Here is a 26,906-nt window from a genome sequence, read left to right on the forward strand (position 1 = left end):
CGTTCGATCCTGAGTTCGGGTAGTGTCTGTGTGGAGTTTGCACGTTCTCTCTGGGACCACATGGGCTTCCACCGGGTGCTCCAGTTCCCTCACACTTCCCCACAGGTGTCCGGGTTTGTAGGTTTAATTGGCCTCTGTAAATTGCCTCCAGTGTGTCGTGGGATCGGGTGATCGATGGTTGGCGTAGACTCGGTGGGCCAAAGGGCCTGTTTCCACGGTTTATTTCTAAGACAAAATAAAATTAAACCTACTTTTAAAAATAAATCATGCAAGGTGGCTGCAAGGTCCCATTAACAGGAAAGTGGATGAAGATCCTTTAGGGCGGTCACGGGTGGCGCAGCGGTAGAGTTGCTGCCATTACAGCAAATGCAGCGCCAGAGACCCGGGTTCGATCCCGACTACGGGCGCCATCTGTACGGAGTTTGCACGTTCTCCCCGTGACCTGCGTGGGTTTCCTCCGAGATCTTTGGTTTCCTCCCACACTCCAAAGACGTGCGGGTTTTGTAGGTTAATTGGCTTGGTAAATGTAAAAATTGTCCCTGGTGGGTATAGGATAGTGTTAGTGTGCGGGGATCGCTGGTCGGCGCGAACCCGGTGGGCCGAAGGACCTGTTTCCGCGCTGTATTTCTAAACCCTCGTTTGGTGATCTTGAGTGAGGGACAACTGGCCAGTGGGAAAGCGGGATTTAACATAGACCTAGTGTAAATGGATGATCGTTGGTCAGCATGGACTCAGTGGGCTGAAGGGCCTGTTTTCCATGCGTCATCGTTCAATCAACCATTTCAGTCTACTGCATGACTGTATCTATCGCCGAACGCCAATGGTGTTGCTTGGTCTGGAATCCTACGTTGACCAATAAAAGGAAGAACAGCACATCTCAATAGACAAAAGGTGCAGGAGGAGGCCATTTGGCCCTTCTAGCCAGCACCACCATTCAATGTGATCATGGCTGATCATTCTCAATCAGTACCCTGTTCCTGCCTTCTCCCCATACCCCCTGACCGCCATCCTTAAGAGCTCTATCTAGCTCTCTCTTGAATGCATTCAGAGAATTGGCCTCCACTGCCTTCTGAGGCAGAGAATTCACAGATTCACAACTCTCTGACTGAAAAAGTTTTTCCTCATCTCCGTTCTAAATGGCCTACCCCTTATTCTTAAACTGTGGCCCCTGGTTCTGGACTCCCCCAACATTGGGAACATGTTTCCTGCCTCTAACGTGTTCAACCCCTTAATAATCTTATACGTTTATCCGTGATCTTATCCATGAAGGACATGTTTGGGTCAGATGCATTCAAGGACAATTCTTCATGTTTCTTGATGCCTCACATAATGCCCACAGTGTACAGAGACACCACACACAACCTCTTTCACCTGCTTTGTGCTTTAGTTCATCCCCTTCTCATTAGGTCACACGATCAAAAGTGACAGGTGCAGAATTAGCCCATCAAGTCTACTCCGCCATTCAATCTGTGCTGATCTATCTCTCCCTCACAACCCCATTCTATCTCTCCCTCACAACCCCATTCTATCTCTCCCTCACAACCCCATTCTATCTCTCCCTCACAACCCCATTCTATCTCTCCTCACAACCCCATTCTATCTCTCCCTCACAACCCCATTCTCCTGTCTTCTCCCCATAACCCCTGACTCCCGTACTAATCAAGAATCTGTCTACCTCTGCCTTAAAAATACCCATTAACTTGGCCTCCACAGCCAATGAATTCCAAAGAACACCACCCTCTGACTAAAGAAATTCCTCCTCATCTCCTTCCTAAAGGAACGTCCTTTAATGCTGAGGCTGTGACCTCTGGTCCTAGACTCCTCCACTAGTGAAACATGCTCTCCACATCCACTCGACCCATTCTCCTCCTCGTGGGCTTTTCCCTTCATCTATCACTTGGCGAGTTTGGAAGATAGTGTGCATGGCTTCTGCCAACATTGCCTTTTCTGCGCGAGCTGTTGGGGACATGCATTGCATGGACAGATGTTCATTGATGCTTATCGACTGTAGTACATTGTTCCTCCTGTAAAACCCCATTGATTGATGCACTGCCCATAAGCCAGTAAAACATCGCCCCGCACTTCAATCAGGGAATGATCAGGCACCTTTGACACAGAGCCAGAGCCAGTGGGGAAGGAGGTAGTTGCTTGGTCAAGGAGTAGGGTTTTCAAGAGCATCTTGAAGTTGAAGATCGACCCAAAAAGCCAGAGTAACTCAGCGGGTCTGGCAGCATCTCTGGAAAATAAAGGAATAAGTGACATTTCGGGTCGAGACCCTTCTGTGGTGTGTCTATCTTCGATGTAAACCAGCATCTGCAGCTCCTTCCTATACATCTTTATGTTGAGGTTGGGTGGCACGGTGGTACAGCTGGGAGAGTTGCTGCCTTACAGCATCAGAGACCCAGGTTCAGTCTTGACCTTGGGTGCTGTCTATGTGAAGTTTGCGCGTTCTCCCTCGGACCACGTGGGCTTCCCCAGGGTACTCCGGTTTCCTCAAAGGCGCGTGGGTTGGGTTTAGTTTAGTATATTGTCACGTGGACCGAGATACAGTGAAAAGCTTTTGTTGCGTTTGGGTTTGAAGATTAATTGGCAGGGAGTGGATGCAAAAATGAGAGAACATGGAGCCGGTGTGAATGGGGGGGGGGGGATCGATGGTGGGCGTGGACTCGGTGGGCCGATGGGCCGATGGGCCGATGGGCCCGGATCCGTGTTGCATCTTTCAGTCAATCAATTAAATCAAAAAGGAGGTGAGAACAGCATAAGCTCAGGGCCGAAATGCCAAAACACATCAGGGCCAGGAAAAATACTCACAAGGCCATAACCCGAGCAATCTTGAAGGGTTGCAGACTCTGAGAAAATAACAATGATCGGGAGGGGGCAGGAATTAAATAAAAAATCCTGACAACTATATTCTGCATTCTGTATCTTTTCCTCTGCTCTACCCATTGTTTGGATTTATGTGCGAAGATAGACACAAACTGCTGGAGTAGCTCAGCGGGACAGGCAGCATCTCTGGAGAGAAGGAATGGGTGACGTTTCGAGTCGAGACCCTTATGCAGTAGATTTAGATTTAGAAATACAGCGTAGAAACAGGCCCTTCGGCCCACCGGATCCGTGCCGCCCAGCAATCCCCGCACATTAACACTATCCCACACCCACTAGGGACAATTGTTACATTTGCCCAGTCAATTAACCTACATACCTGTACGTCTTTGGAGTGTATAGTATTCTCCAGTATAGTATTCTCCGGTGTGATTGGATAGCACGCAAAGCAAAGCTTTTCGCTGTACCTCGCACATGTGCCAATAATAAAGCTGAACTTGAACAACAGGCTATTGTTACACTACGAGCTTGCATAAGTCAGTACGTTAGAGTGCAATGGGGCATCGCAGTGGCGCAGCGGCAGAGTTGCTGCCCGACAGCGGCAGAGACCCAGGCCGCCGTCTGTACGGAGTTTGTGCGTTCTCCCCGTAACCTGCTTGGTTTTTCCCCGGGTGCTCCGGTTTCCTCCCACACTCCAAAGACGTGCAGGTTGGTAGGTTAATTGGCTTTTGTAAATTGTGCCTGGTGCGTAGGATAGTGTCGGCGTACGGGGTGATCGCTGGGCGGCACGGACTCGGTGGGCCGAAGGGCCTCTTCCACGCTGCATCTCTAAAGTCTAAAGGATGAGCAGAATCTGACTTCCTGACACACTCACATTTATGAAGGAATATAAAATTGGAGAGGCTGAAATGATTGAATGTCCAATGTGCGTGTATAATTATTTTTTAATTTAATGAGAAGGATTACACGAAAAGCTTGAATATTCAGAAAGACGTTACCTTATTTTTAATCAGCAAACTAACCTGATGATTCATTGTGAATAATCAATGTTTAATATATCTGTCTTGCGTGAGTTTGATGTTAGCTCTGGGAGCCTTCATTTGAATTTCTATCAGCGGTGAATAATTACTGCCCCTTGGCAAACAGCAAGGTTGGGAGTTATGCAAATCAGCATCTATATGCGCTGAATTAAATTGGAAAACTCAAGTGCTTTTTAACCAGAGTGCAGGAACAAGAGTCGTAGAAACATAGGAAATAGGTGCAGGAGTAGGCTATTCGGTCTTTCGAGCCATCACCGCCCTTCATATATGATCATGGCTGATCATCCAAGATCAGTGCCCCGTTCCTCCTTTTTTCCCCCAAATCCCTTGATTCCATCTGCCCAAAGAGCTCTATCTGCCTCTCCCTTGAAAACATCCAGTGAATTGGCCTCGGCTGCCTTCTGTGGCAGAGAATTGCACGGATTCACAACTCTCAGGGTGAAAATGTTTGTCCTCATCTCAGTCCTAAATGGCCCACCCCTTACTCGTAATGAAGGGTGGGGTTGTCTACTGACTGGCAATCTGCGATATAGTCAGGGAAGACAGAGAGAGAGATTGTGACGCTGCCTCTCTCTGCCATGTGAAACAAGCTGCCACCTCTTGCTTTGTAATCAAGAAAATAGCAGCAAGGCGAACATTACTTGCATAGAAGGACGTCCACTTTGTGCGCCAAGCCCGTTGTGCCTTGCGCCAGCTAATTACTCCCACCCCCCACTGCTTTCCTTAGCTCTGTAATCTTTTTTTCTCTCCCAGATGTACTTGCACGTTCCACCAGATTCAAGAACAGCTTCCTCCCCGCTGTTATCAGTCACAGGAATGGTCCTCTCACTCGTTTTGTTTAGTTTGGTTTAGCTTAGAAATACAGCGCGCAAACAGGCCCTTCGGCCCACCGAGTCCGCGCCGGCCAGCGATCCCCGCGCACTAAAACTACCCGACACACACCAGGGACAATTTACAATTTAACCAAAGCCAAATAGCCTTATAAAACTGTATGTCTTTGGAGTGTGTGGGAGGAAACCGGAGCACCCGGACAAAACCCACGCAGGTCACGGGGAGAGCGTACAAACTCCGTACAGACAGCACCCGTGGTCGGTTCTCTGCCGCTGTGAGGCAGCAACTCTACCGCTGCGCCACTGTGCAACCCGTCTAGTTTTGTAATCAAGAAATTAGCAGCTTGGAGAATGTTACTTGACATTAGGAGGTATGCTTTGCACACCAATCCCACTGTGGCCTGTGCTACATAATTAGTCCCATTCCCCACTGCTGTCCTTAGTGCTGTAAAAATCTATTTCTCTCCTAACTGTATTTGCCCAATTCCCTTCTGAAATTTATCGTTGAATCTGCTTCTTTTAGCTAGAAAAGTTCCCACTTCTCCCTTCAGGCAAAAGACACAAACGTTTGGAAACACGATCCACCAGATTCACGGCAGCTTTCTCCCCGCTGTTATCAGACACTGGAATAGTCCTCTCACTAACGAAGTTCATGTTTATAAGTTGTAGGAGCAGAATTAGGCCATTTGGCCCATCCAGTCTACTCCCCCATTGAATCATGACTGTTCTATCTCTCCCTCCTAACCCCATTCTCCCTGCCTTCTCCCCATAACCTCTGACACCCGGACCATTCATAGAAACATAGAAAATAGGTGCAGGAGTAGGCCATTCGGCCCTTCGAGCCTGCACCGCCATTCAATATGATCATGGCTGATCAACTCAGTACTTCAAAGTACTTCAGGTCAAAGGTGTAGCAATGGGCCCCAAGCTATGCCTGCCCTGGTTATGTTGGAAAATCCTTGGTTCTTGTTCCAAATGTATACTGGTGCCATTACCCAACAGCTTGAAGAAGGGTCCCGACCCGAAACGTCATCCATCCATGTCCTGCAGAGATGCTGCCTGACTTGCTGAGTTCCTCCAGGACTTTGGTCTTGATTTTCTTTTGGTAAACCAGCATCTGCAGTTCCTTGCGTCTCCTCCCCACAAGACGTCTTCCTTCCAGTCTGCCCACCAAAGATTCAAGGTCCATCTGGGTCCGTGTAACAATGGTAGAGGGGCGAAGTCAAGGAGCTGCAGTACTCGCTGTTCACCACCAGATGCTCCCAGTGAGCCACGTGGCAACCCCAGCTTCCACTAATGGCAACAGTCCACATTAGATGTTGGAGTAAGTCAGAGGGTCAGGCAGCATCTCGGGAGAAAAGGGAATAGGTGACGCTTCAGGTCGAAACCCTTCTTCAGGCCGAGGAAAAACTTTTTCAGTCAGAGAGTTGTAAATCTGTGGAATTCTCTGCCTCAGGAGGCAGTGGAGGCCAATTCTCTGAATGCATTCAAGAGAGAGCTAGATAGAGCTCTTAAGGATAGAGGAGTCAGGGGGTATGGGGAGAAGGCAGGAACGGGGTACGATTGGGAATGATCAGCCATGATCACATTGAATGGCGGTGCTGGCTCAAAGGGCCGAATGGCCTCCTCCTGCACCTATTGTCTATTGTCTATTGTAGGGAGTGGGTGCCAAAGTGGAATAGCATAGAACTAGGTTTCTGACATTTTAGCTCCGGACAGTGTAGGCCTGGAAGCCCGGGCGCCGCCTGGCGGAGGTTGCGTAGCAACCCGCCTCCCGGCCCGGGCGGCCGCCATTGGTGGAGCGGGAGCACGCGACCGCTGGCTGGGTGAGGTCACGTGGGGCGCTGGGCGGTGACGCCAACATGTCCCGTATTTGCGAGTGAGATAGTTGGCAACGTCTAGGTAGAGGGTCAGGGCAGGTGTGGGAGATGAAAAGTTGCTCTTGCTGTAGGTGATGGGCCGAACCAGCAGGTGGTGAGACCGGGCAGTTGGCTGGCATTTAAGGCCCTTGCACTGGGTTATGTTGTGGCAACATGCGATCACACTTTTGGCTTGTTTGCACACTTGGGAGGACCACTGTTTTATAATAAAAGTATGAAGAAGCTCTCTTCTCCCCCTCTCTCTCTTTCTTCCCATCTCTTTCTTCCTCTCTATCCCCCCCTCCCTTTCTCTCTCTCTTTCACCCTCTCCCCCCTCTCTGTTTCTCCCTGTCTGCTTTCTCTCTATCTCACTCTCACTCTCCCTCTTCTCCCTCTTTCCATCCCATTCTCTCTCTCACACTCTCCGTCTCTCTACCTCCCTCTCCGTCTTTTTCCCTCTCACCCCTCTCTCTCTCTCTCTCTCCATTCTCTCCCTTCCCCACCCTCCCCTCTCTTTCTCTCCCCCTTCCCCCTCTCCCTGTCACTCTCCTTCACTCTCTCACTGCCTCTCCCGCACTTGTTCTGTCTCTCTCTTTCTCTCTCTAGCTCCCTCCCACCCCCTCTTCCCCACCCCCTCTCCCCCTCCCCCCTCCCCTCTCTCTCTCTCTCTCTCTCTCTCTCTCTCTCTCTCTCTCTCTCTCTCTCTCTCTCTCTCTCTCTCTCTCTCTCTCTCTCTCTCTCTCTCTCTCTCTCTCTCTCTCTCTCTCTCTCCATTCTCTCCCTTCCCCACCCTCCTCTCTCTCTCTCTCTCTCCTCTCTCTCTCTCTCTCTCTCTCTCTCTCTCTCTCTCCTCTCTCTCTCTCTCTCTCTCTCCTCTCTCTCTCTCTCTCTCTCTCTCTCTCTCTCTCTCCCTCTCCCTCTCACTCTCCCTCTCCCACTCCCTCTCCCTCTCCCTCTCTCTCCCCCCCTCTCCCCCTCTCTCTCTCCCTTCCCTCACTCCCCCTCTCTCTCTCCCCCCCTCTCTCTCCCCCCCCTCTCTCTCTCCCCCTCTCTCTCTCTTTCTCCCTCTCTCTCTCACGCTCTTCGTTTCACTCTCTCCAACACTGTGTTATCACTGTGCCCTGGTGCTAACAGCAAGCTGCCACCTCCATCTCTCCGCAGGCTGTCGACAGCCATTCCATGCAACACCTGCTGGTGCCGGTATAGGTGACCCTCCCCTGGGTGGTAATGCATCTTCCTGCAAGCGTTCGTGTCTCCCGGTGTGGCTCACCTCTGTCTTCTGTGTCCACTTGCAGCGGCCTCTCTGGAATGGGCCCAATATCTGACCAGCAAAGACAGTTTGTGTACCAGCAACAGCAGCAGCAGCTCCAACAGCTGCTGACCTCTCAACAGTTGAGCCAGGTAAGTCCTCCTGCAGTTCCCCGTGGCGGTCGAGGTACCCCGATGTCTAATCAGTGTCACACTCGGCAGAGGCCACTGGTTACCTGACCGATGGCCCAATATCGCCATCGAGGTTGTGGCTCCAGGTTGTGGGAAGCTGAAGGACTTTGTGGTGGTGGGAGCCTTGTTTAACTCAGAGACACAGCGCGGAAACAGGCCCTTCGGCCCACCGAGTCCGCACCGACCGGCGATCCCCGCACACTCACGCCATCCTACACACACCAGGGACATTTTACAATCTTTACCACAGCCAATTAACCTACAAACCTGCGCATTACACCCGGGTTTGATCCTGACCAGGGGGTGCTGTCTGTACGGAGTTTGCACATTCTCCCTGTGACCACGTGGGTTTTCTCCGGGTCCTCCGGGTTTCATCCCAGACTCCAAAGACGTGCAGGGGTTTGTAGGTTTATTGGCTTTGGCAAAGATTGTAAATTGTCCCCGGTGCGTGTGAGATAGTGTCAGCGTGCGGGGATAATCGCCGGTCGGCACGGACTCGGTGAGCCGGGCGGCCCGTTGTATCTCCAAACTAAACTAAAGGTTGGTGCTGCGGTCAAGCCTGGGCCTAACTCTGTGGTGTTTGTCTTGTGTTGCCTGCCCCCTGGGGCAGGAACAGCAGGCGCTGGTTTACCAGATGATGCAACAGCAACAGCACCGGCAGAGGGAGCTCCAGCGCCTGCAGATGGCCGGGGTGCCTCAACTGGCCGGCAACACCCTGGCCCAAGGATCTCCATCCCTGCCTGCCCACGCCCACGCCGACCCAAACTCTTTCCTTTCCATCCACGCCGACAGCAATGCACAGAAGGCCCAGGTAAGCGAAGGCCCTTGTGTTGACATGGAGACGTAGACAATGGGTGCAGAAGGAGGCCATCTTGCCCTTCGAGCCAGCACTGCCATTCACTGTGATCGTGGCTGATCATCCACAATCAGTAACCCGTGCCTGCCTTCTCCCCATATCCCTTGATTCCACTAGCCCCTAGAGCTCTATCTAACTCTCTTTTAAATTCATATTCTATTTTCATTTTCCATATGCCTCCTCCTGCACCTATTGTCTATTGTCTAATGTTTTACATAAGGTAAGGGAATCACAAACCAGAGGATCTGAGTTTAAGATGAAAAGGGAAAGATTTAATAGGAACCTGACAGGCAACATTTTCACTCAAAGGGTGGTGGGTCTATGGAACGAGCTGCCAGAAGAAGTATATATGTGTAGGAAAATAATTGCAGATGCTGGTCCAAATTGAAGGTGGACACAAAATGCTGGAGTAACTCAGCAGGTCAGGCAGCATCTCAGGAGAGAAGGAATGGGTGACGTTTCGGGTCGAGACCCTTCTTCAGACTGATGTCGGGGGAGGGGGCGGGACAAAGATAGGATGTAGTCGGAGACAGGAAGACAGTGGGAGAAGGGGGAGGGGAAAGAGAGGGACAGAGGAACTAGAGAAGAGGTAGTTGAGGCAAGTAGCTGGGGAGGGTTGCAGGAGATTTTTGGACCCAACGGGTCGGCGGGTCTTCTAGTAACATTTAAAAGGCACTTGGAAAGAACAGGGATGGGAAAGGTTTAGTGGGAAATGGGCCAAACGTGGACAAAGAGACTAGCTTAGATGGGGCACTTTAGTCGGCATGGGCAGGTTGGGCCAAAGGGCCTATTTTTGTGCTGAATAATTCTATGACTTTGTGCATCTCCCAGACGCCTAATAATGATCCACTCTTCCTCCCCTTTATCGAAGAGGCTGAACGATAAAGTCAACCAGGAGAAGAGCTGACGACATCGTGGCTGCCCCTCGGGCCGAATGTTTTTGGACGTTGCTGTTCACTCTACCTGAAGTCAGAGGTGGTGGGTGAAGGGTTGGACAGGCCGGGGATATCTGCCGCCGTGTGTGTGTGTGTGTGTGTGAGACAGACCCCTTGCACAGGAAGGGCAGAAGCCGGAAACAAAGTTGCACAAAGGAACTGGTTGCATCCTCTCAGGAAACGGGTGCGGTGCTTTTTTTTATTTTTGTTTTAACGGGAGGTTCGCCCTGGGCTGTTTACTGAGGTCTCCGGCCTTCACGGCACAGGGCGAGTGAGAGGCAACCTTTTGCACAGTCACAAGCCATTGGAAAACGCGGCTGCAGGAAACCACACTGTCCCGAAACGGGAGAATCGCCGATCTTTGCTGTTGCGCACAAATTCAAAGGTGCAAACTCGAAGACTTCCGAGATGCTGCTCGGCTGTCCGAACGTACGCTTAGCGATATGTGCGTGCGTGCGTCCTCCGTGACAAATATTGCAAACTTCCATCCTAACGTGCGTGAGTACGTGCGCTGGCATGCGTGGACTGGCCCTTCTCGTTTGCAGCAGAGGGCAGTTGTCGAGACGAGTACATTAATGGGGAGGAACTTCTCCGTCTACGTGCACGCGCTAAAGGCGTGATATGGTGGTGAGCGCTCATCGATCTTTGGTTTCATTGACTCGATGGAACCAAATTTTGGAAGCGCAAACACTCCCCCCCCTCCCCCTCCCCCCATCCTGACGTCATTCACTTGGACAAAGCTGTGAGATGGTGGTCGGGCTTGTTGGCGGGAGGCAAGGCTGACCATCCTTGGACCAAGACCCCTTCCACTCCAGGCCACCCGAGCGTTGCTAAGGCAACCTGGGCCAGGAACCCACAAGGATGTGCTTGGTATCCCCAAGGTGGACTATTACCAGATCTCCCATCTGGGATTTAACACCAATCAAAACTTTTGCATAGGAGAGAGTTTTTTTTTTTAAATACTTGTACACACTCTGGGTTGTTCTTGTGAGGCAAATGTTTCACCCCATCCCCAGTTAAAATGATGACATTGGGGGCCAGTTGCTCAAACTCCCACCGCCCACGAGGTGAAGTCACTATCCACATGCAGGGCCCCCAGGGTTTTGACCCAGTTATGCTCCGATTCATAGCTTGCAATATTAATGGGTCTTATGATTAAGAAGGGGAAGCAGATGTGAGAGCGAGATATTTTTTTTTAGCAGGAATCAAGAATGGTGTCCCTGCCTACCTACCCACAGACTAGAAGCACTGCGGACTTTGAAAGCAAACCTGGTGGAGCTGAGCTTGAGAGACAATAGACAATAGGTGCAGGAGTAGGCCATTCGGCCCTTCGAGCCAGCACCGCCATTCAATGTGATCATGGCTGATCGTTCTCAATCAGTACCCCGTTCCTGCCTTCTCCCCATACCCCCTGACTCCGCTATCTTTAAGAGCTTTATCTAGCTCTCTCTTGAATGCATTCAGAGAATTGGCCTCCACTGCCTTCTGAGGCAGAGAATTCCACAGATTCACAACTCTCTGACTGAAAAAGTTTTTCCTCATCTCAGTTCTAAATGGCCTACCCCTTATTCTTAAACTGTGGCCCCTTGTTCTGGACTCCCCCAACATTGGGAACATGTTTCCTGCCTCTAACGTGTCCAACCCCTTAATAATCTTATACGTTTCGATAAGATCCCTTCTCATCCTTCTAAATTCCAGTGTATACAAGCCTAGTCGCTCCAGTCTTTCAACATATGACAGTCACGCCATTCCGGGAATTAACCTAGTAAACCTACGCTGCACGCCCTCAATAGCAAGAATATCCTTCCTCAAGTTTGGAGACCAAAACTGCACACAGTACTCCAGGTGCGGTCTCACTAGGGCCCTGTACAACTGCAGAAGGACCTCTTTGCTCCTATACTCAACTCCCCTTGTTATGAAGGCCAACATTCCATTGGCTTTCTCTGTGAACCAGCCTTCATCTGCTTGTCTCACATCTCTCATTCTCAGGCAGTCTCCACACCCTAAACTTGGATACCCCCCCAAGACTTCAAGTCGGGTGCCAGAGGTTATGGGGAGAAGGCAGGAGAATGGGTTAGGAGGGAGAAATAGGTCAGCCATGATTGAATGGCGGAGTAGACTTGATGGGCTGAATGGCCTACTTCTACTCCTATTCCTTACCTTCACCGAATGTCTTGTTGCATTCATTGGTCCTTTAGCAGCCTGCCCAGGGAGCAGTTCTACGTTCCAGCTGTTTAACACACATGCAGTGAGCTTTACATGGACATTTCAACTGACAAGAACTATTGCCATTGTCAAACGGTGAGAATATTGTGTGGCACTTGGCCTACTTCTTGTATGAGAGCCGGGTCTGGGGTCTGGGAAATCCCTCTGCCTTGTGGATGGGGGGGGGGGGGGTCAGGGACAGGGTGCCAAGGAACTCCCAAGGGTTTCTGGTCCATAGACAGGAGCAGTTTAGGCCATTCGGCCCACGGATTCTGCTCTGCCATTCGAGCGTGGCTGAACTATTTTCCTTCACAACCCCTTATTCTCCCAACTTCTTCCCCATGACCGCTGACGCCCTGACTAATCAAGAACCTATCAATCCCCACTTTAAAAAGTCAGGGGGAAACACCCCAGGTGCTTTGGAGAGAGGATATCCGGAGCACTCCCTCAAAGGCCGGGAGACTGTAAAATCCAATGGCGAGTGGGGGCGCAGAGGTAGAGTTGCTGCCCCTCACAGTGCCGGAGACCCGGGTTCAATCCCAACCACGGGTGCTGCCTGTACGGAGTTTGTACGTTCTCCCCGTGACCCGCGTGGGTTTTCACTGTGCGCTCCGGTTTCCTCCCCCACTCCAAAGACGTACAGGTTCGTAGGTTAATTGGCTTCAGTAAAAAAATTGTAAATTGTCTCCAGTGCGTAGTAGCATAGTGCTAGTGTACGGGATGATTGTCGGTGGGCACGGACTCGGTGGGGCCGAAGGGCCTGTTTCCGCGCTGTATCTCTAAAGAGTCTAAAGAGTGTGGGGTTTCGCTTCCAGGGTGATTTGCGGCGGGTGTTTTTTCTTGGTGAAGGCTGTAGTTTGGAGCTACCGTGTAAAATCCGTGTAAACATTGGCAAAACTCCAGGATAGTCACTAGTGGGCAAGTTCAACACCAGATAAACACAAACAGCTGGAGTAACATCAGCGGCTCAGGCAGCATCTCTGGAGAGAAGGAATGGCTGACATTTCGGGGTCGTTGCTAAGGTGCCGGTCTAATCCCAGTGGTGTGAAACTAGATGAGCGCTGTTGAAACACCTCTGTGTTGAAGGCGGGCTTGGGACCTGTCTGAATATTGTCTCCCCAGGTGGTCCCGCGGCCAAGGAAGGCGGAGGTAGATGGGGCCCATCACTGAGGGTAGACACCTCTCCATGTATGTTTTGTGAGGGCAGGATTCACCACCAACCCCGTCCTCGTTCAACCACAACCCCCCCCCCCCCAAAACAGCTAAGGAATCCCCCCTGTAGAAATGACCTTCATCTCACCTTCCCCCCCCCCCCCCCCCCCCCTCACTGATCTCTCGATCTTCTCCTGTTATCTAGGGCTCTCTGTCAACATCAAAGATACTAGAGGAGCAAGATGGACCACTCCGCCTATACTGAAGTGTAGTGTGCAAAGGAGCGGAACGGCCTTAAAATTTTAGTAGGCAAAAGCCGCCTCTCGCAGTGCAGTCAGTGTCGTGGGAGAACAGTATGTGTGATGACACCATTAAAAATGCAGAATATATCTCATCTATCAATTCACAGATTTTTGTTATTTTGCTTTTTAAATGGTTTCTGCAAGTTTCTGCCAACTCACATGGCGACGTGAGGGTTTTTAGGGTCGAGTGGTCTACCTTGCTCCTCTGGTATCTTTGGTCAACATACACTTCGCCCCGCAGTTCCCAAGTTCCAGCAGGATTCTCTTTGGGTCAAATATCTGAAGTGGACACAAGGTGCTGGAGTAACTCAGCGGGACAGGCAGCATCTCTGGAGAGAAGGAATGGGTGAGGTTTCGGGTCGAGACCCTTCTTCAGACTGATGTCAGGGGAGGGGGCGGGACCCCTGACATCAGTGAAGAAGTGTCTCGACTCGAAACGTCACCCATTCCTTCTCTCCAGACGTCTGAAGAAGGGTCTCAACCCGAAACGTCACCCATTCCTTCTCTCCAGATGTCTGAAGTGTCTCAACTCGAAACGTCACCCATTCCATCTCTCCAGACGTCCGAAGAAGGGTCTCTACCGAAACGTCACCCATTCATCTCTCCAGAAGTCCGAAGAAGGGTCTCTACCCGAAACGTCACCCATTCCTTCCCTCCAGAGATGCTGCCTGACCCGCTGAGTTACTCCAGCATCTTGTGTCTTCCTTCAAAAAAATCTTGAGTTGTTTTCTTTTTGTTTTTTGTTCACTCTCTTTACGAAAAGGAAATCTTGCACTTTATATGGAAAGGTGAATGCTATGCATCCGTGATTTCGCACGATCCCCCAGGCTGTCTCTCTCCGTGTGTGTGTGTGTGTGTGTGCGCGCGTTTAGACAGTGTGGACATCTCTCTGTGTGTGCTTGTTCGGGTGGAGGTAGAGCGACCGTGGAAATCATCTCGGCTGCGTCGCTCTCCTAGATCAAGCAGAGAGGCCAAAGACTATCAGGGGGCAGGAACAGAGCAGTGTTTCTTTCTCTCGAGCTTTAAGCCTGGTTTTCTCTTGACGTCATGGGCTCTGAAGTTAGACACAAGATGCTGGAGTAACTCAGCGGGTCAGGCAGCATCTCTGGGCAGAAGGAATGGGTGACGTTTCGGGTCGAGACCCTTCTTCGGACTGATGTACCCCGTGGGCTCTGAATATTGCCGAGCAGGATCCTCTCTGGTCCTCTGGTTACGCTGCACTTTAAGCCCGAAACGAGGAATGAATGGGACAAGTCGGCCTCTCGATGTTGCTTCCGTCTGGGAATATCCACAGGGTGTTGTTCATGGGAACCATCAATAGACTGAACAGGCCAGAACTCAATGGGGTTTTGAAGGCACAACCCTGCCCTCGTGTTTGGACGAGACTCACTAGTTTGAGGTGGTGGGTTGGGGTTAAGGAGGCAACAGACAACGGGTGCAGGAGGAGGCCATTCGGCCCTTCGAGCCAGCACCGCCATTCACTCTGATCATCCACAATCCGTGCCCCGTTTCTGCCTTCTCCCCATACCCCCTGACTCCGCTAAGAGCTCTATCTAGCTCTCTCTTGAAAACATCCAGAGAATCGGCCTCCATTGCCTTTGAAGGCAGAGAATTCCACAGATTCACAACTCTCCGGCTGAAAAGGTTTTTCCTCATCTCCTCCTCATCTCCGTTCTAAATGGACTACGTTGCTGTGCTTTCAATGAGCCAGACCAGAGACCTCCTCCACAGACGGGCAGCATGCCACGGCTACTTGTGTGGCACCGACGATTCTTTGTCTCACGTTTCCAGCCCATTAGATTGGAACTGGAGTTTCCAGAGCGGCTTCTCAATCTCCAAAGGCATTCAAAATTCTTATTCAAAGGGGCGGCACAGCGGTAGAGTTGCTGCCTTGCAGCCCCAGGGACCTGGGTTCGGTCCTGACCTTGGTCGCTGCTGTCCGTACGGAGTTTGTACGTTCTCCCCGTGACCGCGTGGGTTTTCCCCAGGAGCTCCATTTTCCTCCCACATCCCAAAGACGTACAGGTTTGTAGGTTAATTGGCTTTGGTAAAATTGTAGATTGGGCCTGGTGGGTAGAATAGTGTACGGTGTGGACTCGGTGGGCCGAAGGGCCTGTTTCTGCACTGTATCTCTAAGGTCTAAAGGTAGGGTTTCTCTGGTTTAATAAACACTTCGCCGATGAGCAAAATGGCTGGGAAAGGCAGGGGTTTGTTGGCTGACACCTAGAACCATGCAAAATTGAGTTGTGTTACTCTCTCTAAAGGCTGGAAGATGGCAGGACATCTGGTTCGAAACCTCCTGTAGTCCAGGCTTGGTGGGCTGGGATTGGGAAAGACCATGGGGGGAGAGGGGAATGACTACCAACTCTGGAGACACAAGGAACTGCTGGTTTACAAAAAGAAACACAAAGTGCTGGAGTAACTCGGCACGTCAGGCAGCATCTCTGAAAGACGTGGATAGTTGACATGTCGGGTCGGGACCTTTCATCAGACTACTGGAGCTCTCTCTCTGTGTACTCCAGTGCGTCGGCGAGACAGATTGCAGGCTGCGAGATGGTTTCACTGAACACCTTCGCTCAGTCTGCCTTGGCCTACGTGATCTCCCAGTTACCAAACACTTTAACTTCCCCAGTCACCTCACATCAGTCTGTAGAAGGGTCTCGACCCGAAACGTCACCCATTCCTTCTCTCCCGAGTTGCTGCCTGACCTGCTGAGTTACTCCAGCATTTTGTGAATAAATACCTTCGATTTGTTTCAGCATCTGCAGTTATTTTCTTATACTTTAACTCCCCCTCCCACTCCCACACTGACCTTTCTGCCCTGGTCCTCCACTGTCAGAGTGAGGCCACGGGCAAATTGGAGGAACAGCACCTTATACTTTGCTTGGGCAGCTTGCAACCCAGCGGTATGAACATTGACTTCTCTAATTTCAAGTAACCCTTGCATTCCCTCTCCCCCCCCATCCCACCCCCACCCCCGTCGTCTTGCTCGTTTCGCTGTTCGTCTCTTCGTTGTCACCTCCTCCACAGCCAACAATGGACCATTGTGGGCTCCTGGGTCATCGGTGCCAGCTCTGATTTGTTCTGGCCGCTTCATCTAGTTTCCCTCTCCCCTGACTTCTCAGTCTGAAGAAGGGTCTCGACCCGAAACGTCACCCATTCCTTTTTTTCTCCAGAGATGCTGCCTGTCCCGCTGAGTTACTCCGGCATCTCTTCTCTGCCAGAGCTACAACTCTGGAGGCTTGGTGTGCTTTTTAACCCTCATTCCCCCTCCCTCCCTACACCACTCTACCCCCACAGTGACAACGAAGCAATGATGTGCACTGATTTCATTCTGAAAATGTGACTTCATGTTCGCCCCACCGTGAAAGCTCAAGAAATATAACTTTCTGTTTAGAACAGCCTCAGAAAATAAACTCAGGGCGTTGAGTTTGGACCTTCTGAGGCCATTGACGTCGAAATGCCAACTAATAGCAGTATTGGTTTCTGTCTTGAAAAATCACCGTGAATTAGTAACTACCCTCTTAATCGTTTGTGTGTCCGATTTCTAATGTCCGACTTTATGTGTAGTGAATATAACGCTGTCTCCTCTATCTCATTGTGTACCCAGAGAAGTGTATCTTCAGTGAAGCTCAATCAACATTGTCACCCAACTATTGAGGTAAATAGGAATGTGGTCTTCGACCTGTTTTAGACAGCCCTTCAGTGTTGGCCTAGTATCAAAAGGAAGTCGAGGATTAACCTCCAGAAGCCTAAAAGCAAGCAAACCCCATGAGAAAATTGTGGACACCTAGGAAGTGCAGATGCTGGAATCTGGAGCGAAGCACAAAGTGCAGGAGGAACTCAGAAGGTCAGGCAGCATCTGTGGAGGGAATGGATGGACGACGTTTCGGGTCGGGGTCTTTCTTTGGACAAAGATTCCACAGCGAGTCTGAAGAAGGGTCCCGACCTGAAACGTTGCCTACCCATTCCTTCCTCAGAAGGCACCTGACCCGTTGAGTTCCCCTCGCATTTGGTGTTTGGCCGAGAGAAAAATCATAGGAACTGTTTCTTGAAATATTTTTTGCTTGCTCTATTGAAAAGAATAGAGACCACTGTGGAAGAGACAAACGACTACCAGAATCTGCTACGTTTTACTGGTTGGTGAGGCAAGGAGAGGGTGGACGTGTTGGTGGGACTGGGCAGCTGGTAGTCCAACAAAAGTTCCACGACATGCAAGAGTTGGCACAGTGATGGAAGCTCTCAAGGTCAATAGGAGGTGACCTTCCAAGGAAAGCAGTAAGGTCCTTCAGCGCATGTTGGGTCAAACCGAGATGTGAAGTTGGGTGTGTAGGAAGGAACTGCACTGAAAAATACACACAAAACGCTGGAGTAACTCAGTGGGGTCAGGCAGCATCTCTGGAGAAAAGGAATAGGTGACATTTCGGGGTCGAGAAGCATTTTCTGATTGTGTCTAATGTAGTAAGCGCTTGGACTAGTGATGAACTTGGTCACGTTTTGCTCTCATCGTTTTGTGTTCCCTGTGCACTTTTTTAAAAGGTGAGATCAGTGGCTTCTTGTAATCGTCTGGTTTAACTGCTTTTGGTAGATTCGTCCCAGCTGGTGTTTAACAGTGGCGGTGGACATAGGGTTAACAGTGGCGGTGGACATAGGGGTGTAGCGTTGAGCCGAATAACCGCAGAAAACATCATGGTCTTTGTGGTGTAAAAAAAAAACCTTCTCCACGTTAGAAACACAGCATGTTTATAAAACGCACGCTAACCTTTGTACAGGGGTTTACCCTACGATAGGACACGCACCGCCACACAGTGCAGGTGCAGGTGGGACACCTGTAGGCAGGTGGGACACCTGTAGGCAGGCGGGACACCTGTAGGCAGAACCGCGACACAGTGCGGAGGAGGTGCAGGTGGGACACCTTAGGCAGGTGGGACACCTGTAGGCAGGTGTGCTTGGTTACGCCGAAGATAGACACTGTTTGTTAACTCAGCGTGGGACAGGCAGCATCCATGGAGAAATAGGAATAATAGGTGATGTTTTCGTGTCGAGGCCCTTCGTCGGGCCGGTTATCCTTCTCCCCTGACTCTCAGGTCACGACCCCAAACGTCACCTGTTCCTTTTTTTTCTCCCGAGATGCCCAGCTGAGTTACTCCCAGCATTGCACTGTGAAGCTTTTCACTGTACCTCGCTACAGGTGACAACATTGTATGTCTACTTTCGGCGATGCAGTGCGAGATCCGTGATGTGCAGGGCTGAATGTAGGAGGTGTTGAAGGTCTTCTTTGGACTTGGTTAGGGTGAGAGGGGGGTCTTTCTTCCTGACCAGACTGTTGATGGGAGGTGGGAGATGAGCAAGCAAGCCCACTGTGAGTGGAATCGCCCACCCACTCTCCCCACATGTAACAGTTCAAGGAAGCCTACACGCGGAGGAAAGGAGCAGATGAATCCCTTCCCTGGATGCTTTTATTTAATAGACTGATGGTGAAGATACCGGGAGAGCTTTGTACAGGGGATTCATCTGACTTGTAAATAAACACATTTCAAATAATATTTGTCAAAAAAGCATAAAAATCTAAATATGCTAATTTGTAATATTTCTATGGAAGACATTTTGCTTAGAGATTTATCCGTGTGGTTTTATTTATTGGTTTTTTTTTTGTTTAAGAATAACTTTGGAATTATACACAGTACTGTTTAGAGGTCCCACAGGGCCGTGTTGTCTCCGGGCAACACGTGAACTGAGGAAATGTAAGAGAGATATTTTGCTATGAAGGATTACATTTTTACTAAAAAAAAAAAGATTGTTCAAAAGAAAAAAAAAATTTATCTTGTTTATTTGCAATGGTGTTGTGTTCATTTACTCTGTGTGTGTGTGAGGAGAGAGAGAGAGAGAGAGAGAGAGAGAGAGAGAGAGAGAGAGAGAGAGAGAGAGAGAGAGGAGAGAGAGAGAGAGAGAGAGAGAGAGAGAGAGAGAGAGAGAGAGAGAGAGAGAGAGAGAGAGAGTGAGAGAGAGAGAGAGAGAGAGAGAGAGAGAGAGAGAGAGAGAGAGAGAGAGAGGAGAGAGAGAGAGAGAGAGAGAGAGAGAGAGAGAGAGAGAGAGAGAGAGAGAGAGAGAGAGAGAGAGAGAGAGAGAGAGAGAGAGAGAATGCCTGTGTGTTTGTGTGGCGTGTGAGAGAGAGAATGTCTATGTGTGTGTTTGCGTGTGTGGGTATGTCTGTGTGTGTGTGTGCATGTTTGTGTGTGTCTGTCTGTGTCGGTGCATGAATGTGTATGTGTGTGTACGTCTGTGTGTGTTTCTGTGTGCGTGGATGTGTGTGTATGTTTGTGTCTGTGTGTTTGCATGCATGTGTCTGTCTGTGTGTCAGTGCATGAATGTGTATGTGTGTGTACGTCTGTGTGTGTGTTTCTGTGTGCGTGGATGTGTATGTGTGTGTACGTCTGTGTGTGTGTTTGCATGCATGTGTCTGTGTGTCAGTGCATGAATGTGTATGTGTGTACGTCTGTGTGTGTGTTTCTGTGTGCGTGGATGTGTATGATTGTGTGTGTGTATGGTGTGTGTCTGTATGAGTGGGTGTCCGTGTGAGTGTGTGTGTGTGTGTGAGTGTACAAGTGTGTACGCACGCGGGCAGGGGGTTGGGGTGGAAGAAACCGGGAGCAATCAACATAGAACAGAACACTATGTAGAACCAAGGAACTGCAGATGCTGGCCTATACCAAAGATATACACAAAGTGCTGGAGTAATAACAGGTCAGGCAGCATCTGTGGAGCAAAAGGCTGGACGACGTTTTGGGTCCGGATCCTTATTCAGTCTGCAAGAAGCTTCCCGACCCAAAATGTCACCGTCCATTTTCTCCAGAGATGCTGCCTGATCTGCTGAGTTACTCCAGCGCTTTGTGCCTTTCTTTGATATAGAACAGTACAGCACAGGAACAGGCCCTTTGGCCCACATTGTCTGTGCTGAACATGATGCCAGGATTAATTATTCCCACCTGCCTACACACATGCTCCGTATCCCTCATTCCCTGCATATCCCTGTGCCCATCTTCAAAGCCTCTTCAATGACACTTATCGTATCTGCCTCCACCATCACCCCTGGCAGTGTTTATTCCAGGCATTCACCATTCTCTATGTATGGCCAAGTCAAGACTCTACATTTATAAGAACTGCGACTTGAATCATGAAAAATGGCATCAAAACAAAGTGACTCGTGTGATCTATCTCAGTATAGTATTCCGATACACTTGTACTTAACTAAGGCTGTGCTTATGTACAGTAATACTGTTACTGAACTGCAAAGAAGTAATTTCACTGTACATGTGAAATAAAGTACCAATGAACCATTGAATATGTACAATGAAAAGCCTCCAAATCAGATAATACTGCACATAAATACAATCAAGCCAAACTCAAGTAGAGCAAAGGGAAAGATACAGAGTACAGAATATAGTTCTCAGTATCATAGTTCCATAGACAAAGTCTAAAGTCAGCAATAAGGTGGAGGAGGATCAGACAGTACCCTAGCTCATGGAAGGACCGTTCAGAAGCCTGATGACAACTCGCCAATACATTCTCAAGGGTAAGTAGGAATGGTCAAATCAGAATGGTCATTGTAGCCATGCTAATCTTGGTCTTTGGTCTTTTAATGTACAATCCCCTGCCTATGATTGAAGTTCAATTAAACCAACAGATAGCATTCATTGTAGGGTAGGAAAATAACTGCAGACGCTGGAACAAATCGAAGGTATCACAAAATGCTGGAGTAACTCAGCAGGTCAGGCAGCATCTCAGGAGAGAAGGAATGGGTGACGTTTTGGGTTGAGAAATGACCCGAAGTTTGAAGATCAGGCAGCATCTCAGGAGAGAAGGAATGGGTGACATTTCAATAGACAATAGACAATAGGTGCAGGAGGAGGCCATTCGGCCCTTCGAGCCAGCACCGCCATTCAATGCGATCATGGCTGATCATTCTCAATCAGTACCCCGTTCCTGCCTTCTCCCCATACCCCCTGACTCCGCTATCCTTAAGAGCTCTATCCAGCTCTCTCTTGAATGCATTCAGAGAATTGGCCTCCAGCATTTCAGGTCGAGACCCTTCTTCAGACTCGGACCTGACCGTTTCGGTCTCGACCCGAAACGTCACCCATTCCTTCTCTCCTGAGATACTGCCTGACCTGCTGAGTTACTCCAGCATTTTGTGATGCATTCATTGTAGGAATCTTATGAGTCCCATATAGGCCCTTGTGAATCATTAAGCTCTGTAAACAACTATACCACTCAGATGGCACAGCAATGGGTAAGATTACATAGAATACACAAAATGGAAACAGACCTTTCATCCCAACAAGTCCATGTCAACATCGACCCTCCGCACAAGTTTTCACCCATTCCGTCTCCTCATCTCAGTTTGTCAAAATATCGTTCCTTGTTCATATATAATTGGGATTACAATATTGACTCAGGGAATCTGGGAGTTGCTACAAGCAATCTCTTCATGCAGTCCCATTCATCCCTTGAAATGCCACTTCAGAAGGCAACTGGGTATCAGCAACATTGAGGACCTGGAGTCTTCACCCAAAGTGAAGACTGGATAGGAAGGGTCCCGACCCGAGACATCACCGATCCATGTCTTCCACAGACGACGCCTGACCCGCTGAGTTGCTCCAGCACTCTGTGTCTTTTTCGGGATAGGAATGACAGGGGCAACGCCAGAGACCCAGGTTCGATCCTGTACAGAGTTTGTACGTTCTCCTTGTGACTGCTCCCACACTCCAAAGACCGTACAGGTTTGTAGGTTAATTGGCTTCGGTAAAATTGTAAATTTTCTCCAGTGTGTAGGATAGTGCTAGTGTACGGGGTGATCGGACTTGGTAGGACAAAGGTTTTGTGTTTCCACGCTGTATCTCTTCAGTCTAAAGGTTACCTTCTCCAGGGGATATCTACAATTGAACTGAACACACAGAACAATGGTATAGGACTGCACTCACTTAGCTTAACCAAGACAAGTCATAAAATATAATAATGCAAAGAAAACGAACACATTATCATCTCAATGAGCCGTGACAAAGCCTCTGGGGTCTAGATAGAAACTACTCCAGAGAGAGTTGTGAATCCGCGGAATTCTCTGCCACAGAAGGCAGTGGAGGCCAATTCACTGGATGCTTTCAAGAGAGAGTTAGATAGAGCTCTTCGGGTTAACGGAATCAAGGGATATGGGTAGAAGCAGGAACGGGGTACTGATTTAGGATGATCAGCCATGATCAGATTGAAGGGCTGAATGGCCTACTCCTGGGCCTATTTTCCAATGTTTCTATGTGATAATTCAACAAGTAATGGGGGATCTGGAACACACCTCTTATAAGTTTGGTGGAGGCAGAAACCCCTCACCAGTTTATAGTCATATATGGTGTTGCAACATGGGAACAGGCCATTCGGCCCACCACATGTCTGCTGACCACCAACCAATCATCCACTCCAATGCTGCATTCATTCAAACAGTATTGTTGTAACAGTCATGTTACTTGCGGGGAAAATCCTGTGCTGCTATTTGAGCTGACAACTCCATTTTAGCTGGCATGGTCTTTTACAAAACTGTACACCGACTCCTCACAGACTCTGCCACCCACCAGCAAAAATAAATGCTCATAACTTTTTTGCAACTATACACTGCACAGAACATTCCTTGCGGTCAATAGACACAAAATGCTGGAGTAGCTCAGCGGGACAGGCAGCATCTCTGGGGAGAAGGAGTGGGTGGCGTTTCGGGTCGAGACCCTTCTTCAGACTGGGATTCATTCATTTCTGGCATTGATCTGCAAGCCATATCATTCCATCGACATCAAAAAAATGCAAGCCTTCAGTACATGTTCAGTGTATGGTGGCACCTGGATATTTAGTAAGATCTTGCAACATATACTGTTACAACAAATGTTAGACAGTTCCGAGCCTGGTAAATACTGATACATTCCACACCAAACATCTGGTATAAGTAGTGTAAGAAAATAACTGCAGATGCTGGTGCAAATCGAAGGTATTTATTCACAAAATGCTGGAATAACTCAGCAGGTCAGGCAGCATCTCAGGAGAGAAGGAATGGGTGACGTTTCGGGTCGAGACGTCACCCATTCCTTCTCTCCTGAGATGCTGCCTGACCTGCTGAGTTACTCTGGTATAAGTAGGGTTGCCAACTATGCCATATTAGCTGGGGCATCCATATTTGGGCTAAATTGGTTGTCCCGTATGGGTCCGCTCTTGTCACGTATTAACTTTTTCAGTCGGAGAGTTGTGAATCTGTGGAATTCTCTGCCTCAGAAGGCAGTGGAGGCCAATTCTCTAAAGGCATTCAAGAGAGAGCTAGATAGAGCTCTTAGGGATAGCGGAGTCAGGGGGTATGGGGAGAAGGCAGGAACGGGGGTACTGATTGAGAATGATCAGCCCATGATCACATTGAATGGCGGTGCTGGCTCGAAGGGCCGAATGGCCTACTCCTGCACCTATTGACTAACCCCAAACGGCGCTGTAGGCCCCGACGCTGAAGGCCCCGAAACCTGCAGGTCCGGACAGTGTAGGTCTGGACAGTGTCGGGTCCAAACACTGTAGACCCAGGGGCCGCTGTAAGTCCGGAGGTTGCGTAGCAACCCGCCTCCCAGCCCAGGCGGCCGCCATTGGTGGAGCGGGAGCACATGGCCGCTGGCTGGGTGAGGTCACGTGGGGCGCGGGGCGCGGGGCGGTGACGTCACCCTTTGTCCTTATTTGGGAGTGAGTAATTAGGCCATTCGGCCCATCAAGTCTACTCCGCCATTCAATCATGGCTGATCTATCTCTCCAACCTAACCCATTCTCCTGCCTTCTCCCCATAACCCCTGACACCCGCACTAATCAAGAATCTTCCTATCACTGCCCTTAGAAATATCCATTGACTTGGCCTCCACAGCCTTCTGTGGCAAATAATTCCACAGATTCACCCCGCCCTCTGACTAAAGAAATTTCTCCTCATCTCCTTCCTAATAGAACGTTCTTTATTTCTGAGGCTGTGACCTCTCATCCTAGACTCTCCCACTAGTGGAAACATCCTCCCCACATCCATTCTATCCTGGCCTTTCACTATTCTGTACGTTTCAATGAGGTACCCCCACCCCCTCATTCTTCTAAACTCCAGTGAGTACAGGCCCAGTGCCGACAAATGATCATCAGAGGTTAACCTACTCATTCCTGGGATCATTATTGTAAACCTCACTCTGGACCACCTCCAGAGACAAGCACATCCTTCCTCAGAAATACGGCCCAAAATTGCTCACAATACTCCAAATGTGGCCTTACCAGCGCCTCAGCATTGCATCCCTGTTTTTGTATACAAGTCCTCTTGAAATAAATGCCAGCATTGAGTTTGCTTTCCCTACTACCGATAAGAGTCGTACAACAGGCCCTTCGGCCCACCACCAACATGCGGACAGTTTGTGAATGCCAAGAAAGGAGGATTTCTCTGCCTCAGAAGGCAGTGGAGGCCAATTCTCTGGATGCTTTCAAGAGAGAGTTAGATAGAGCTCTTAGTGATAGCGGAGTCAGGGGGTACGGGGAGAGGGCAGGAATGGGGGTACTGATTGTGGATGGTCAGCCATGATCACATTGAATGGCGGTGCTGGCTCGAAGGGCCGAATGGCCTACTCCTGCACCTATTGTCTGTTGAGGCGAGGACAAAGATGATGATGTTAAAATGCAGCCCTGTGTCATGCTCACAAGGGTGGCAGGGTGAGTGTGATTTGCAGACTTGCAAATACTCAGCGTCGGAGGGGAAGAGGCTCGACAAGCTGGTCAGGAAGGCCAGCTCTGTCCTGGGTTGCCCCCTCGACTCAGTGCAGGCGGTGGGAGAGAGGAGGATGATGGCAAAGCTAACATCGCTGCTGGACAACGACTCCCACCCCATGCAGGACACTGTCACTGGACTGAGTAGCTCCTTCAGTGACAGACTCCTTCACCCCAAGTGCGTGAAGGAGCGATATAGGAGGTCCTCCCTTCCCGCTGCTGTGAGACTGCACAACCAGCACTGCTCCCAGCAGACGAGTCAACAGACCAGTCGACAGTAACAGAACTGTGTCAGGGCAAGCGCTCAGTAGGAGGACAGAAGAAACGGTTTAAGGACTGCCTCAAAGTGTCCCTCAAAGACTTGGACAACAACCTCAGCACTTGGGAGTCTCTTGCTCTGGACCGTCCAACCTGGCATAGCAAGCTCACCACAGGAGCCCGTGCAGCAGAGAACAGAGGCCCAGAGGAAACGCATCGCGCGCAAGGCCCGGGCTACCGCCACTTGAACTGCAGCACCCATCCACTTGTGTCCTACGTGTGGGCGTGCCTTCTGGGCCCGGATTGGCCTCACCAGTCACTCCAGGACCCACAGTCACCAATCCTCCAACTGAAAGTGAAGTCATGGTCATCTTCCAACCCGAAGGACCAACAACAACAGCAACAACAACAGTTGGCGCAGCGGTAGAGTTGCTGCTTACAGCGAATGCAGCGCCGGAGACTCAGGTTCGATCCTGACTACAGGCGCCGTCTGTACGGAGTTTGTACGTTCTCCCCGTGACCTGCGTGGGTTTTCTCCGAGATCTTCGGTTTCCTCCCACACTCCAAAGACGTACAGATTTGCAGGTTAATTGGCTGGGCAAATGTAAAAATTGTCCCTAGTGTGTGTAGGATAGTGTTAGTGTGCGGGGATCGCTGGTCGGCGCGGACTCGGTGGGCCGAAGGGCCTGTTTCCGCGCTGTATCTCTAAATCTAAAAAATCTAAAAACAGTAACAGTTAAAATAAAACACAGTAAACGATGACAATCTATCCTTGTCTTTATTTTTATTTATAATGAATGATCTCTTGCAATCCACTTTGCTGCTGTAATACTGTAAATTTCCCCAGTGTGGGGCAAATAAAGGAATATATTATTATTATTATTATTATTATTACTGCAGCAACAACAACAAAAATTGGGAAGCATTAAATTTGCCAGGACGTGTGTCTTTGGAATTGCATTTTTAACATCATCATCTTTGACTTCACTTGTTGGTTTCATGGCATTCCTGAAAGGTTGGAGGGGCTATTATATATGACTCTCAAAAAATTCAGAGTCTTTGGAATTTCTTGCCCAATAGAGCCGTGGAAGCAGAAACCCTTGAAACGTTTCCAATGTGGAGATTGATGGGTTTCTAATATTTCAGCTCCTAAGCTCGCTTACCAGCAAGAATTATCACTCTGTGTGTGGTGCAATGCATTAAGTGACGGTGCACTTTAAGGGAGAGGGGAACGTTGTTGTGACAAGTTGGGGGGCAGGTTTCTAGTTTAATTGGAGATTGTGCATAAGGTTGACAAGCCATTGCTGGCGCTGCACGGGAACACATTTTAATTCTGCAAAACACATGGATTTTTGGACTAGGGTTTGATGACCCGGGAACCAAAAGAGAGATAAGTAAGGGAGGTGGGAG

At 49.6% G+C, this 26,906-nt stretch overlaps 1 protein-coding gene across 1 annotated transcript in view; it reads left to right on the plus strand.

The window, feature by feature from the left end:
• The window catches only part of LOC144607539 (protein AF-10-like), a 184,435-nt gene extending 171,144 nt beyond the window's left edge, over nucleotides 1–13,291 (plus strand). Inside the window, exons 20-23 of the mRNA XM_078424433.1 lie at nucleotides 5,906–5,958; nucleotides 7,848–7,953; nucleotides 8,603–8,803; nucleotides 9,720–13,291. Coding sequence (XP_078280559.1) covers nucleotides 5,906–5,958; nucleotides 7,848–7,953; nucleotides 8,603–8,803; nucleotides 9,720–9,755 — 396 coding nt within the window. The 3' untranslated portion in view covers nucleotides 9,756–13,291. The remainder of the gene's footprint in view (nucleotides 1–5,905; nucleotides 5,959–7,847; nucleotides 7,954–8,602; nucleotides 8,804–9,719) is intronic.
• The last annotated feature ends 13,615 nt before the right edge of the window (nucleotides 13,292–26,906 follow it).

The sequence above is a fragment of the Rhinoraja longicauda genome, chromosome 29, assembly GCF_053455715.1.
Source record: "Rhinoraja longicauda isolate Sanriku21f chromosome 29, sRhiLon1.1, whole genome shotgun sequence".
NCBI classification, from domain to species: domain Eukaryota; kingdom Metazoa; phylum Chordata; class Chondrichthyes; order Rajiformes; family Arhynchobatidae; genus Rhinoraja; species Rhinoraja longicauda.